The 13,730-nt window shown below is 43.1% G+C and overlaps 1 protein-coding gene across 1 annotated transcript in view; it reads right to left on the bottom strand.

Annotated features, from left to right (window-relative positions):
• Nucleotides 1-4,405, bottom strand: part of CD6 (CD6 molecule) — a 50,283-nt gene extending 45,878 nt beyond the window's left edge. The window contains exon 1 of the mRNA XM_044425807.1: nucleotides 4,332-4,405. Within this exon, the coding sequence (XP_044281742.1) occupies nucleotides 4,332-4,392 (61 nt within the window). The 5' untranslated portion in view covers nucleotides 4,393-4,405. The remainder of the gene's footprint in view (nucleotides 1-4,331) is intronic.
• Between the last annotated feature and the right edge of the window lie 9,325 nt (nucleotides 4,406-13,730).

Raw genomic sequence — 13,730 nt, 5'->3', positions numbered from 1 at the left:
CTCTCTCTCTCTCTCTCTCTCTCTCTCTCTCTCTCTCTCTCTCTCTCACGCACACACGACTGGGGTGGGGGGGTAAGAAACCAGCAAGCAAACAAGTATTGTATGCAGTGGCAAATTATGTGACAAATGTCATATCAAGGTTGGCCCCTAATGAAAGAAACAATATTTTTGTGTGTTTAAATGGGAAGCTCAGAATGCATTTCCTTCTGTATAATGATAACCAACATAAATTGTGTGTAGGAAAGGCATTGATCCCTTAAGCATTAAAGGACTGGATTTTTAAAGGCGTTCCAGAAGCCAAGCAGTGGGGGTTGATCTAAAGGCCTGAACATCATACCTCTCCTTGGGCTTCATTAATCTGCAATGCTGCCCATATCCTTCTTCTGAACTCTCTCATGACAGGGAGCATCATCGGAATTGCTGCTCCACAGACAGGAATCTACTGAAGGAGCAGCACAAAGCCCACTATTTATTTATGTATTTATTTGTTAGATTTATATGCTGCCTTTTTTCCTTTCAAGGAACTCAAGGTGTCTTACATCATTCTCCTCCTCCACTGCTGAATTGCCTCAATTGTTTTACTGTTTATGCACTACCTTTCTTCTATAAGGCCTCCAAGGAGCACAACGATAAAGTCCCCATGCAATAAAACATCACAACCAAAACCGCACTAGCAGTTTTAAAAAGACAGCACAAACAAAAAGATCAGGCCAGTAGCAGCTCCAGACAGCAGGGCAAATGCACTAAATTAAAGTGCAGAGTGCCAAGGCTGGCAGAGTTATTCTAAGGAAGGAGAAACTCACAAGTGCCCCATCCTTCCCCTGGCAATCAACGTGCAGCAACTAACAGAAAAACTGGTGCCCTCTCATGACAACCCAAATCTGCTGTTGTCTCCTACAAGGAGATACAAGATGAATTTGTACACGCGTCCCTGGGGAAGAGCTTCTGTAAGTAAGCGGCAGCCACAATTAGGCCCTTTCCTCCAGCTATCTCACACACGGTATAAGATAACTTGTATTCATTTAATGTTATGCTGGTGGCCTACACATACTAGTAATTAGTGCAAATCAATCAGTGTTGCTGTATTCTCGAATATCACCATCCAGCTGGGCTCAGGTTATTTCTTTATTTCATTTTTATACCCCTCCCAATCGCAGAGACCCCCTAAATTAATGCAAAGTTAGATGCTATTTATCAGGCAGCATAGATAAGGGATCATGGGGATTTGGGGGTAAGAATACAGAACTTCTCGCATATTGGTAAAAAGTTGCAGAACAGGAAATAGTAGGTAGAAACAAATGGACTGCTTGCACAATGGTGGGAAGCGAGTAGCACAAAACTTCACAGCACCCGATCAGGGCCAGTGCTATTTAACTTGCTCACAAAGTGTTTGGGGCACAGGTGTTTGGAGTGGGAAAGCGACCAAGTTTGATGATGATAGCAAATTATTTGTGATTCTGGAAACCCAGGCAGATTGCAAATGATTCTCAAAGGATCTTCCCATACTGGGCGGACAAGCTCCAAAATGGCAACCGTGTGAGCAAGGGAGAAGCGATGTGCAGTGAGCTAAAAAGCATATTCCTAATTCTATGTACACATTGAAGGGATCTGAACTGGCAGCAGATGCCTAGGAGAGTGACCTTAAGCTTGTATGGGATAGCCCAGTGAAAAAGTGGTGAAGAGGCAAATCCTGTGCTCATGATTTTTTGGCAAGGAAAATTGAATGTAATTAAAATGGCTGCTCTCACAATGTTGCTACTTGCAAAGTTGCATCCGACCCATTGCGACCCCATGGACAACACTCCTCCAGGCCTTCCTGTCCTCCACCATCCCCCGGAGTCCACCTAAGCTCACACCGACTGCTTCAGTGACTCCATCTAGCCACCTCATCCTCTGCCTTCCCCTTCTTCTTTTGCCATCAATTATTCCCAGCATCAGGCTCTTCTCCAGTGAAAGGCTCTCATGATGCCATTATTTAAATTTATATTGGCTGCACCATCTCTCATTCATCTATATCTATCATCTATCTATATCAGAACTAGAAAAGTTGTGGAGAAGGAGAAGAAGGAGAAGAGATTTGATTTGGTTTATTAGATATATATCCTGCCCCATCAGCCATAAGGCTCCTTGGGCAGGTTACAAAGTTTAAAAATATACAATAAAATATAATTAAAAATAACATATAATATAACAATAAAATCTAACAATCCAACAAACCTAACATCCAACAAAACCACACCAATATAAAGTTTCTCAGACCCGTAATTTATCCAAGGACAGCGTGAAAGGCACAACAGCAATTATAATCAGGTAAGATACTAAGACAATTAAAATCATTCTAGCAATTAAAATATCAGGAAAATTTAAAGGGTTTTGCCTAGTGCTGGAAAGAGTACAAAGAGGGCACCAGGTGAATTCCTCTGAGGAGCTGGACCCAAAGTCAGGGTGCCACTGGTGAGAAGGGCCTTCTCCTCGTAGCCACCATCCTTATTTCCTGAGGAGGGAGCTCCTTGAGAAGGACCCCTGATGATGATCTAAGGGGTTGGGTAGGCACATGGGGGAAGAGGCGCCCATTTAGATACCCTGGTCCCAAGCCATTTAGGGCATTAAATAGCTAATTTTAAGGAAAAAATCTCCAAAGAGAGTGGACACAATTATATTTATTTATGTATTACAGTAAACGGTTAGCATTTCATGAGGAGAGCCAGCTGGAGCCAGAGGTCAAACTAGATGGCCCGGGAGACCCCTTCTGACTCACTCAGTTTCTATGTTCTATTACATTTATAAACTGCCCCATAGTCCATGGAGGTCACCGAGCAGTGTACAATATATACATCACCCAATATATGATAGAGGTTTATAAAATGAACATTGTGCAAGCAAGAGATAAAAAGCGACAATGACAACAATGATGATGATGATGATGACTACATGATAGAAAGGAATTTTGCTGCTTCTTTGATAATACTAGGACTCAGAGGTCCCCAAGAGTAATTTCAGGAGAGATGAAAGTAGATACATAATCCTTAAAACAGAAGCACAATTCACTTAGAGAATGAGTCAGATGCACGGAGACTAGCAATATCCACACCTACTAGCAGTAAGAGCCACCACAGATGTTGGGTGCTTCCAGATGGAGGACTCCTAGCACTCCTAGCCAAAAAGAACTGTGCCTCTTTTCTGCCTTTTCCTCCCTCAATGATTTTCCACCACAAGAAAAAGCAGGCAGAAGAATCAGTGCCAAAACATGGGAAGTAGGCAACAACGCTGTATGCTATTGTCCTGCCTCCTTCATAGACACGCAGCCTAAGACTCCATAACCGGGGCAGGGCAATGGCCCAACGAAAGCCTTGTTGAGAAGCACCCTTTCTCTCTGGATGGCAGTAGCTGGAGGGGGGCACATAGACTGGGGGTGTTGCCTTAACATGCCCCTTGTGGGCTTAGCAGAAGCACCTGGCTGGGCATTGCTGGTACAGGGCAACAGACTAGATGAAACACTGATCTGGTTAAGTAGCACTTTCTACCTTCTTTAAAAAATACCCTAGTCGGGTGCTTCCTTTGTGCCTTAGGTCCTGTGATCAGGGGCTGTGTGAAGCTGTCTTCACATGTTCACTTTCCAAAGACAGCAAGTCACTCCCAAGTTGGGGAAAGCAGGGGTGCTTTCTGTGTCTGCTGAGCTGCAGCCCTAGCTTCTGAGATCAGAGCACACCTCAGGAATCAGTGGAAATGCACACTGCTGTCTCAAGCTGGGCATACAAAAGCCCTGTATCGCCTTTTTCTGAGATGGATCGTGCCTCCAGTGTTGGGGCCGAGAGGGAAGAGGGGAGTCAGACTAGTTTCTAAACAACAAGAGAACACCAGGCAGGCTGGTCCTCTGTAGGCCATTTGGGTGAATATGTCAGTTTCACTTTTCAGAGTGACTGACATTGCTAGCCACTCAATGATCATTTAAGGGTCTTGTGTGAAATCCCCTTTCCTTCCCCCAAAATGCATTAATCTGAGCTCCCTTCCTTACTATTTGCTGGCAAGAGTGCGTCACACCTGAGTTGTCCTCTCTTGCCTTGAGAACAGAATAAAGTGTGGAAACATGGTCGCCTTAAGCCTCAAGTGCTCCTGACAAACTGGTCTTGGCTCCAGCAGAAGCTGGAAACTAGCGTAGCACAGAAAGCAGGAGTCAAAAGAAAGGGTTGATATGAATGGCTGCTGGAGAGATGCGCTAGCGTTGTACCGATATGTTGTCCCAAAGACTTTGAAAGGAATCTAAATAGAGCAGAAGAAACCCGGCACAGACAGAAACAAAGGAGCAGAACCAAACAAGAATGGAGAGGTACCTTTTCTGAGAGCCACTAGGGAAAGGGCCACTAGGAACACATCCAGCCAGTTCATCACCATGGTCTCTCATGAGTGCTCACTAAACAGCGGTGATCTTCACAGCTGGGGAAACGAAAAGGCCCAGCATGCTCTTCATCATGTTCTCCTGACGTTGTGCTTGGTTTTCATGCAGTAGTTCCTCTCACTCACTTGTGGTTTCAGTTGTCAGGAAACTGTCAGCATGCTCCTAGTCCTGGTGCCAACTCAAGCAAGCTGATAAATATGGCAAAATGACAGTGTGTGTCAAAATAAAATCCACGTGAAATTACCTTGAAGAGGATGATACTAAATAGCATCAGCCGAGTGCTAGAATGTCCACCATGACACCCAGGGAATTAATACACTTGGCAAACACCTTGGTCGTTATATACCATTTTTTGGTCTCCAAAATACGTGCTTTGTAGATGGCTTGTTTAAGTGCAAACTTTGGCTATTGGGTGGCTTAGAACCACAGTGAATAAATAATGATAAAATAATGTCATTTTGGCTTATTATTCAAATGCTCCATCTCTCCCTGGAGGCCTGGCCTTTAATGCAAACTATAGATACTGGTAATATAATTAGTGCACGTTCATACATTTTCATCTTTGAAATAGACATTACCACTACTTCACCACCAGAACAGCAATCTCACTCTACTAATACTTCCTAATTTCTTATCATAAGGCTCAATGAAAAACATGTCTTTTGTTGAAGAAAGTAGATGTTTGAAGATGAGGGAAAATGATTGGTTTCTAATCAGTCCTGGAACAGCATCAGGTCCTTAGGTGCTTCAGCAAATCAACCACAATCCTTTCTCATCAAGGCCCTTTGCTACTTGTGGTGAGCTTTGGACTGCACACACAGTGGTGTTTCATCTCTCTCATACCCAGATAAATCAAAAGGAACTGCATGAAAACAAAAGTATGTCACCACAGACAGACCTCTGCCTCTAGTCTTTGGCAGAGAAGAAACCTTTTTATACAGCTCCTATGAAGCTTTGAGATGCTGCCCCCCAATGGAGAACAGCCAGCACTACAGATACACGGACACACATTGGCTGGGCTGTAAAGCTGATGTAATATGGAAGACATACATCAACCTTCCCCAAACAGGCATCCTTCAGCTGTGTTGACCTTCAGCTCCTTTCCTCTCTAGCCTGTCCAGTGTCATGCTGTGTGGGCATGGTAGGAATTGTTGGCCAACACATCTGGCAGCTATCGAGGCTGATACATCTACCAAAAGGATATTGTAAGCCCAACTTTGCTCTTGAGCTGGCCAGATGTCAAAATAAAGCAACGGCAGGTTGTCCTCACTAATGGAACTTAAGTTTAGAAAAGCATCTGGGGACTGTGTTTGCTTCTAATGAAGTTAGCAATGTGGCTTCTCATGTGATGAGAAATACTGACAAGGCCTCCTCTTTTCTTGTTCTTCCATTGTAATCTTCGAAAGCAAACTCTTGTGGGGGGATGCTCATGCCACACATTTTGCTCACACGAACCGTGTGGTTCTTCCGCAGAAGCCACCTGCACACCCCCAAGACAAAACACGGAAGCACTTGTGCATCCACCTATGAATGCTTCCTATTCTATTTAGATCTATAAGGTTGAAAGCAGTGACATATGGCTCATTCCCACAGCACGTATCTAGGGACTCAGAGGAACTACTTTAGTCAAGTGACTCAGTGAACCAGCAGAACTCCACCTGGGCTTATAAAGCCTCTGGTTTTGGCTTGTTTCCCTAATATGAACAATTTAGTGTCAGGCAGAGACTCAGCTGCTATCAGACTTTGGGTACTTCCTGATGAAATATTCACTTCTTTATTCACTGACTATATGTATATCCTGCTGTCTGCTTTTTGCAAGGAACCCAGAGGGGCTTCACATGATCCTCCCCCTCCTCATCTCTGTTTCATCCTTATGGCAACCCTGTGAGGTGACTAAGGTTGGCTGGCACAAAAATGAGCTTCGTGTCCATGGAGGGACCATGTCCCAGTCCCAAGTCCTTGCCCCACCAAACTGCATCTTATTGTACCATTGCCTTGCCTCATTCATGGAATTTTACAGGGGGTCCAGGTAGCATTATCTTCAAATTGTAATTGTCCCATTTCCCACCTCTGCTTCTCCCATCTTTTTTCTTACTGTGGAAAATATGCTGTGAAGAGGAAGATGGAAGAGCTGTACAACACGCACTACTTGTTCATACCAAGACCCTTCTTCCTTGTGGAACCGCTCATCTGCCTTGCCTCTTCACCTTCTACCTAATCAATATCTGACTGCTTTCAAACCGCCGGCCTTGGCAACAGGCTACCAAGAAGGAAAACAGATTAAAGGAGACAATTGTTTTTGAAGAATTTGATAAAATTTGGGGATTCCTATGAGAAGACCTGGCATAGCAATTCCCTGTGAAAAAACATTGCCTTGATTTAGACAACATGATAAATTACACTCATGGGTTCATGTGACATGTTTTTGAACTGTGGGTTGTCGAAACACATGTTACCATGCGATGTGAACCCAAGTGTGCTAACAAGCCATGGTTTGTTACCACCCACCATCCTTTAACAAACCCATAGTTTGTTGCTGGATTGTGAAGTGCAGGTCTTTCACTATGGTTTGATATCTTGGTTGGATTCAGACAGCCTAATAATCCATGTTTCAACAACAAACCATGGTTCAACGACAATTCATACTCAGTTCTTGAGTCTGGATTATTTTGTTGTCTGAACCCAATCAGTGGGAGCTTTTCAGCAGCACAACAGACTGCCCTTGGACTAGTGTTGCAACGAGGCTCCACAGAATCCATCCCTCTTCAGTTCATGAACTTCCCATCCTGCTTGGTTCTGTCTTAGAAAGCAAGCCAAACCAAGAGGAAGTCCCTGAATATTCACGGAACCCCAGCTGTGCAACTGGCAACCTTCTTCCACCTCACATGCAGTGCAGACAAAGGCTGCAGATCATGTGTGCAGAAGAGGAATGCCACTTAGGCAGTGCTCATGCAGGGCTCAATTCCCAGACAGCACTGAGCAAATGGTTGGTGTGCTTACCGGGAAGGTGGACTCACAGCCCCAAGAAAATGGGCTGGAGCCCAGAGAGTGGAGCCCAGGGAGCCCAACTAGTGTCCATCCCTGAAACAGATTCGCTACTTTGGATCCATGTTCAACAACCCACATTCAGCCTGTGCTTATTACGTGCATGTGGGTTACCATGCTGTCTAAACCATTTACTGTGTTGGAATCTGTATTTCCTTGGAAGGTTATCTGTGGAGAGAAAAAAGAGGAAAATATGGGAGGGTTAAAAGATGCATACAATGACATTCTGGATTGCTGTAAAGTCTTGTGAATATGGCCAGCTGATTGTGTTATGAAAGCCACACCTGGAAGCATTCGGGATTGCAAATGGATTGAAAGTTTGAGACCTCCGTGCGACAACACACACAGTAGTAACAACATCAAGATTTTGTTTGGGTGGTGTGTTTGTCCAAATGCAGACGGGATGCACACGTCCAACCGTATTCCGGTGGGCATCTGTTACTGTGCAGTCAGTCCTGGGTTGCATATCTGCCTGATTCCTGCCTTTGTGAATTTGCCTGCCTTCAGTTACAGTTTGGTGCAATGTTAATTTGATGTGCTAGGTAATGCTGGCAGCGCACTGACCACAGGAGCAATGGTGACTTGGAGGGGTTCCGCACCATATTATTTAGAGAGAAATGATTTGTCAGGGTATCATTAACTCTGCTTGAGCCAGTACAGGAGCATAATTTTTGTGCTGGCAGAGATGGGGCTCCAGTCATATGCAAACACAATCTGTTGGGAGTGTATCAATCTTCCTGCCTGTACCTCTGCCAGTGAGAAGAAACAGCCGTTGCCAAATGAGGGTTTGGAATGCTGTCTCCCTGTCAGATGTTTCTCTCTTCATCTTTATGTGTTATTTAAATTAGTTCAGCAGGTGAATGCCAAGATCAAGATCAGGCAGCAAGTGAGTAACCAATATCCTTTGAGCTGCAATCAAATCCCACTTCATGCTTGCTTAATGCCCCTTATTTTCAAGGATTGCTCCTTATTGCAATACATCACAGTCATGGTTAAATAGCAGAACATAGGAAATGCCCTTTACATCAGGCGTGGCTCATCCTCACTTTCTGGGACTTTTGCCTTGCAACCTTCTCCTTGGTGTATTTTAGTGGCCACTTGTAAACACAAATGTAATAAGACAAAAGTACTCCAAGGCTTAGGGAGGCCATTCTTGATTAAATGACAGATACCAACTTGAAACTGCAGAAGTCCAATTCATCAAGTGATTCAGCTCTATTTCCTCTAGTTGAATAAGGCCATTTTTACAAAATCACAATGCATATGTTAATCAGCTCACCAGTGTGATGTTTGTCACCCAACAATATTTTGTGAATTTGGAACTGTTATGGTAATCATCACCATCTGCACTTTTTGCATGTAAATTCCCTTGGGCAACACAGTTTATATCCCTCCATGCCCTGCATCCACTTGTATTTATAGATCTGCCAGTTTGAAATTAACACTTCATGCATGTAATGAAGTGGACAGTGTCTCTGGAAGCTTATTACAGAATAAATGTGTGAATCTGTAAGATGGCAGAAAGCTCTTTATCATTTTTCCTGCAAAGCAAAAAAAAAAATGTTCATGAAAGATTATGCACAAATGTTATCAGTAAATTTGTAGGGCACAGTACTTGGGAATTTTTGAAGAAGGTAAAAATTTCAAAAGGCTCAGAAGTGATGAGATAAGCAAAGTACACCAAGTGAACCATACACAAATCATGCAATTTGAAGGCAATTTTATGTTATTAAAGAACTGTCATTATTGGTCAGTGATTAAATCAATTTGTGAAATGTTCAGAAGCAAGCAGAAAAAAGAGGCATATTCACCAAATTATCCAGAAACGGTTCCTTAAAAAGGAATACCTCAAAGGTACAGTCTCAGAAAGATAGGAGGCTCTTTCTGCCTCCATCTAGCTACATACGTCTTTCTCCCAAACAGCGACACCCCTGAAACAACTAAAAGTCTTTCATGCACAATTGGCTTGGTAGTTACCATGCTGGCTTGCAGCAAATTGCAGCCATTAAGGCATTTTCCATAGATGATTCTCAAAGTTCCTTGAGTCCCTCTTGTGCTTTTCCCATCCATGGATGAATGATCTTGCTGTGGAAAGGAAACCACCGTGGGTGAGCTATTTGGAAATCCAGTATATATCATAGCAAAGTGTCATCTCTGCATTCATGCAACAGTTATAGCCAATGTGCTTATGAAGCCATGTATAAAAATGTCCTTAGGGATATCCCCACAGAAATGCCTAGAAGGTCCCTGCCAGTGAAGCTGGGTCTCTAATTCACAAGAGTTTGTGTGCTGGATTTTTTGTTTTTTGTACACGAATCATAGTTCATCCCAGCACTTCAGCCGCATCCATTCTGGCTAGAGATACATATACTCCATCTAGGTTGGCTGCCACATTGCTTATTTAGTGCTTAAAACTAGCATCCTTAAACAAGGAACAGCTGGCAGGTTTCAGCAGGTGCTGTGTACTTGTACACTACCAAAACTGAGGATCAAGTGAGATGAACTCTTGGGGATCCCCAGCTCTGTGCTTCTTTGCTTGTAGGACAAGACTGCTGAAATGGTCAGACTGGTTGAACCACTTTAGCTCAACAGATTCTGTTGTGCTGTAGAGATTCGCCAACAGCTTTCCCGATTAACCACAAGGGAATATCTTAATGGGGTGCCTCTTCCCTGCTGCTTCTTAAGAAAGGTAGTAATTGAGGTCTGTGGCTCAGCAAAAATAAATATATAGAACAGATGGAAAGGGCTAAATTGCTTTCTGCAAGGATCAGAAGGTGCTGGCTCTCCACCACCAACCCTAGAAAGTTGATGTCTGTTGAGGTGAGCTTAAGCTGTAAACCTCAACCTGTTTTCCTGAAAATAAAACACAAGTTTATAAAATGCCTATAAGATCCCTGAGACTTCTTTCCAAACCTGGAGAAACACAGCAGCCCCTGAAACGCACATCACTTTCTATCTGCACAGCCCAAAATAAATTCTCAGAATGCAGAATGCGGCAACTTCCACATCACCACAAGATGTGCTTCCTCTGCATCCACGAGCCATCCCCAGGACCCTTTGTCTAGCACTGCGGTTGCTTCTCCAGTGTGTTTGACTCAATTAAACGCCTTCTGAGTGTACTGTTCAGACTGGCACTTGGGGATCGAGACCAGCCTCTGAAAGACATCTGTGCATCCACCAGGGGGCCGACACAGTCTTGCTGGCAGGCGCTTGCCAGACCCGGTAGCATGTGGTGCGGGGTGCATGATGCCACAGAGAAACTGTGCCTGCCACCTCTGCAGGCTGGCCAGTAGGTTCGTCAGAGGACCCAGCAGCTGACTTGCACTTGGCCTCCACAGCTTGCTCTCCCCATGCCGCCCCAGAGAAAACGTCATTCTTGATTACGAGTTAATTACTCATCACCCAGAGCTGGTGATTGTGGGGGCCCTGTCGTTGATGGCTGACTTGCTTTCTATGTCTCCCACGTTCCCACTTCCCAGCCCCTAGCAATAACTGTCTTTACAAATGCCTCATTAAGTTTATTTATTTTAATGCCTTCGTTTGTATTTATTTATTTGAAGGTAGTGAATATCCCAGCTGGTCTATACCTATTTTCTCATTATGGCTAACCATTACAAATGTATATTAAAAATATACCTGATATCAGACCCCACCAACTTTGGCTCACACAGTATTATGAAACCCAGAGAGTATACTTTGCTGGCGTATATTGTTGACATTCTGGACATTTTAGTATTCTTGGACTGAGAAATTCAGAGTAACACCAAGATGTTATGATATCCCAAGGGGGAATAGTACAGTTGGTGATGGAAATGTACATTTGACATTCCCATGTATTTCAAAATGTACTTTTACGCATTTGTCTTGTTTTAAAACAAATGTTTTTAAAGTGCCCATCTATATTAGCATGGCTTTCAGGGTGGCCACCAGTCACAAAAGCAACCATATTACAATAAGATGGCAACAGTAGCAGTGACACAATTAAAACAGCAGAATTAAAACAGCCAGGGCAGATCACAAAGATAAACATAATTCATAGAATAAAACAAATTTAAGTTGACATTTAATACAGCCTGGGAAAATGAGAAGAAAATAATTTGCCTGCCCCCAGAGAGACAGCACCAAATTTGCCTGCACCAAATATTTGCCTGCACCAAACACGCCTTCCTGGGGAGAATATCTCAGCAGCAGCGTACAATTGAGAAGCCCCACCAAACTTCACTTTGTTGGGGTATGTTACCAGACCCTCCCAAAGTACTTCATTCTAGTTAGCAGAGTTGTGCATCTTGTGGCCTTCCAGATGCTTTGGCCGAACCAACATACCCAGTAGTGAGGGGTAGGGTTAGTGTTGTAGCCCAAAACATCTGGAAGGCTACGCTGCCCATTCCTAGCCCGTGCTTATGTCAGGGAGGGGCCATGTGGTGTTTCACATGCAGTGGTAGGATTTCAGACCTCGCCTCATCATCTTGCATCCCTTGAACAGAATGTCCAAACATTATTCAGCCTTGTGGAAAGAGATGCATGAAAAATCCTTGTCTTCCAGTGCATGTAAGGAGGAGCTTTGCCCAAAGCCATTCCACCCCACCCACCCATTTATTTGCTGCCTATCTGCTAAAAAACCATCAAGGTAGTATGCAGCAACTTAACACAGACAAAGAGGAGAAATTTCCTAAAGTGATACTAAATCTCTAATTAAAATGATTTTATAAATTATCTGTGCATAGACCCAAATACAGAACAGCTGTATTAATATATAACAAACACGATTTTAATATAATTTGACTATTTAAATATTCAGTGATGTCACTGACATACTCGTTATAAAAAGAACTAATTGCTGTTCCAGGCTGTCTACATTTACAGCACCCTTTCCCAAATGCATTTCAACCATAATCATCTTCATCACTGGGAAAAAATATATTAAACATGAATTAGAGTTCTGTTATCTCACCATTAAAGATACCCTGTAAAACAAGAATACACAAACCACAATATCACTCAGGTGATATACAGCAGGACCTCCATATCCATGGGGGATAGGTTCCAAGCCCCCCAGCTGATGCCCGAAACCAAGGATAGTAGTGTACACTACATTCGCAGGAGTTAGGGGCATAGGACCCCCACAAGTGCCTTCGCACCCACTGAGAGGCAAAACATGTGAGTGAGGCTGGCTAGTGCTGAGACAAAGAGCGTGGCATCCCCAAACAAAGAGCGCGATTCCCTGGTGATGTTTGCAGTTTTTCCTCTTTCTTGAGGGTACCGTACCTCTAACCCCTGCAAATGTGAAGGACTGATGGTCAGCCTCGGTTAAGTGAAATTGCAGTAATTGAGACTGCTGATATGGGGATCCTGCTGTATTATGGATATACAGAGCAAATTATAATGCCAATTCATACATATTGATCTTTGTTGGCAGAAATTCCAAGATATCTGAGCACTTGGCCATAGGATGGGATAGAAATGCCTGTAATAAATACATAAAGAAAATAAATAAAATTGTGGAAATCCAATTTTGGCATATAAAAGTTTACACAATTTGAGGGATTTATTGGTTCACAGCACTTTAAAGCCTCCTCTATTCCTGTTAGTTTTGAGTACAGGTGGAGATAAGATTTATTTATTCATTTTCAAATTTCTAGGCCTCTGAATAGCCCTTAAAGTGCTCTCTAAGCGGCTAAGAGCATTAAGAACAGGCCAACAGTAGAACTGCACATACAAGGGAAGGAGTGGGGTGGGGGGAACCTGTTGGTAGCAGAGTGAGCTCACTCTGGACCACTGGAAATTTTCCATGCCGTCATCTCAGTGCAATGATTCTACTCACCCAAAGTTGTTTAATAATCTTTCAAGCAACAGTCCTCATTATATCAAGAATCTGTAATAGAAATTCTAATGGGGTTATTTATGCTAGTAATAGGATTTGTGTTGGGATGGCTACTAGGGCTGTTAGAATAAGTGAACAGAAGGGTTGTATGTGGTCCAGAAGACCACTGGCCTGCAGGGTAAGGTGTTTCATAAATATGATGAAAGCTTTCCCAAGTTTTGGATTATTGAAAGGGTTCAAGGATATTAGTATTATATTACTTTTGGATATGGATATGGAACCAGGTTAAACCAACTGTTAAGTTGGATATATATATATGCACGCATGCTAAAGACAAGGCACCTTATGGACCCAACAAAGACTTGAATTGGATGCTATATTTGTAATTTCCTCTGTGAAAAAAAAAATGTAAGTAATCGGATATCATACTTGCCATTGATTTATTGCATTTTGGGTGTATCTTGTCAT

The sequence above is a fragment of the Varanus komodoensis genome, unplaced genomic scaffold, assembly GCF_004798865.1.
Source record: "Varanus komodoensis strain SLA01 unplaced genomic scaffold, ASM479886v1 scaffold16, whole genome shotgun sequence".
Taxonomy (NCBI): Eukaryota; Metazoa; Chordata; class Lepidosauria; order Squamata; family Varanidae; genus Varanus; species Varanus komodoensis.
This window is presented reverse-complemented; position numbering and strand designations above follow the sequence as displayed.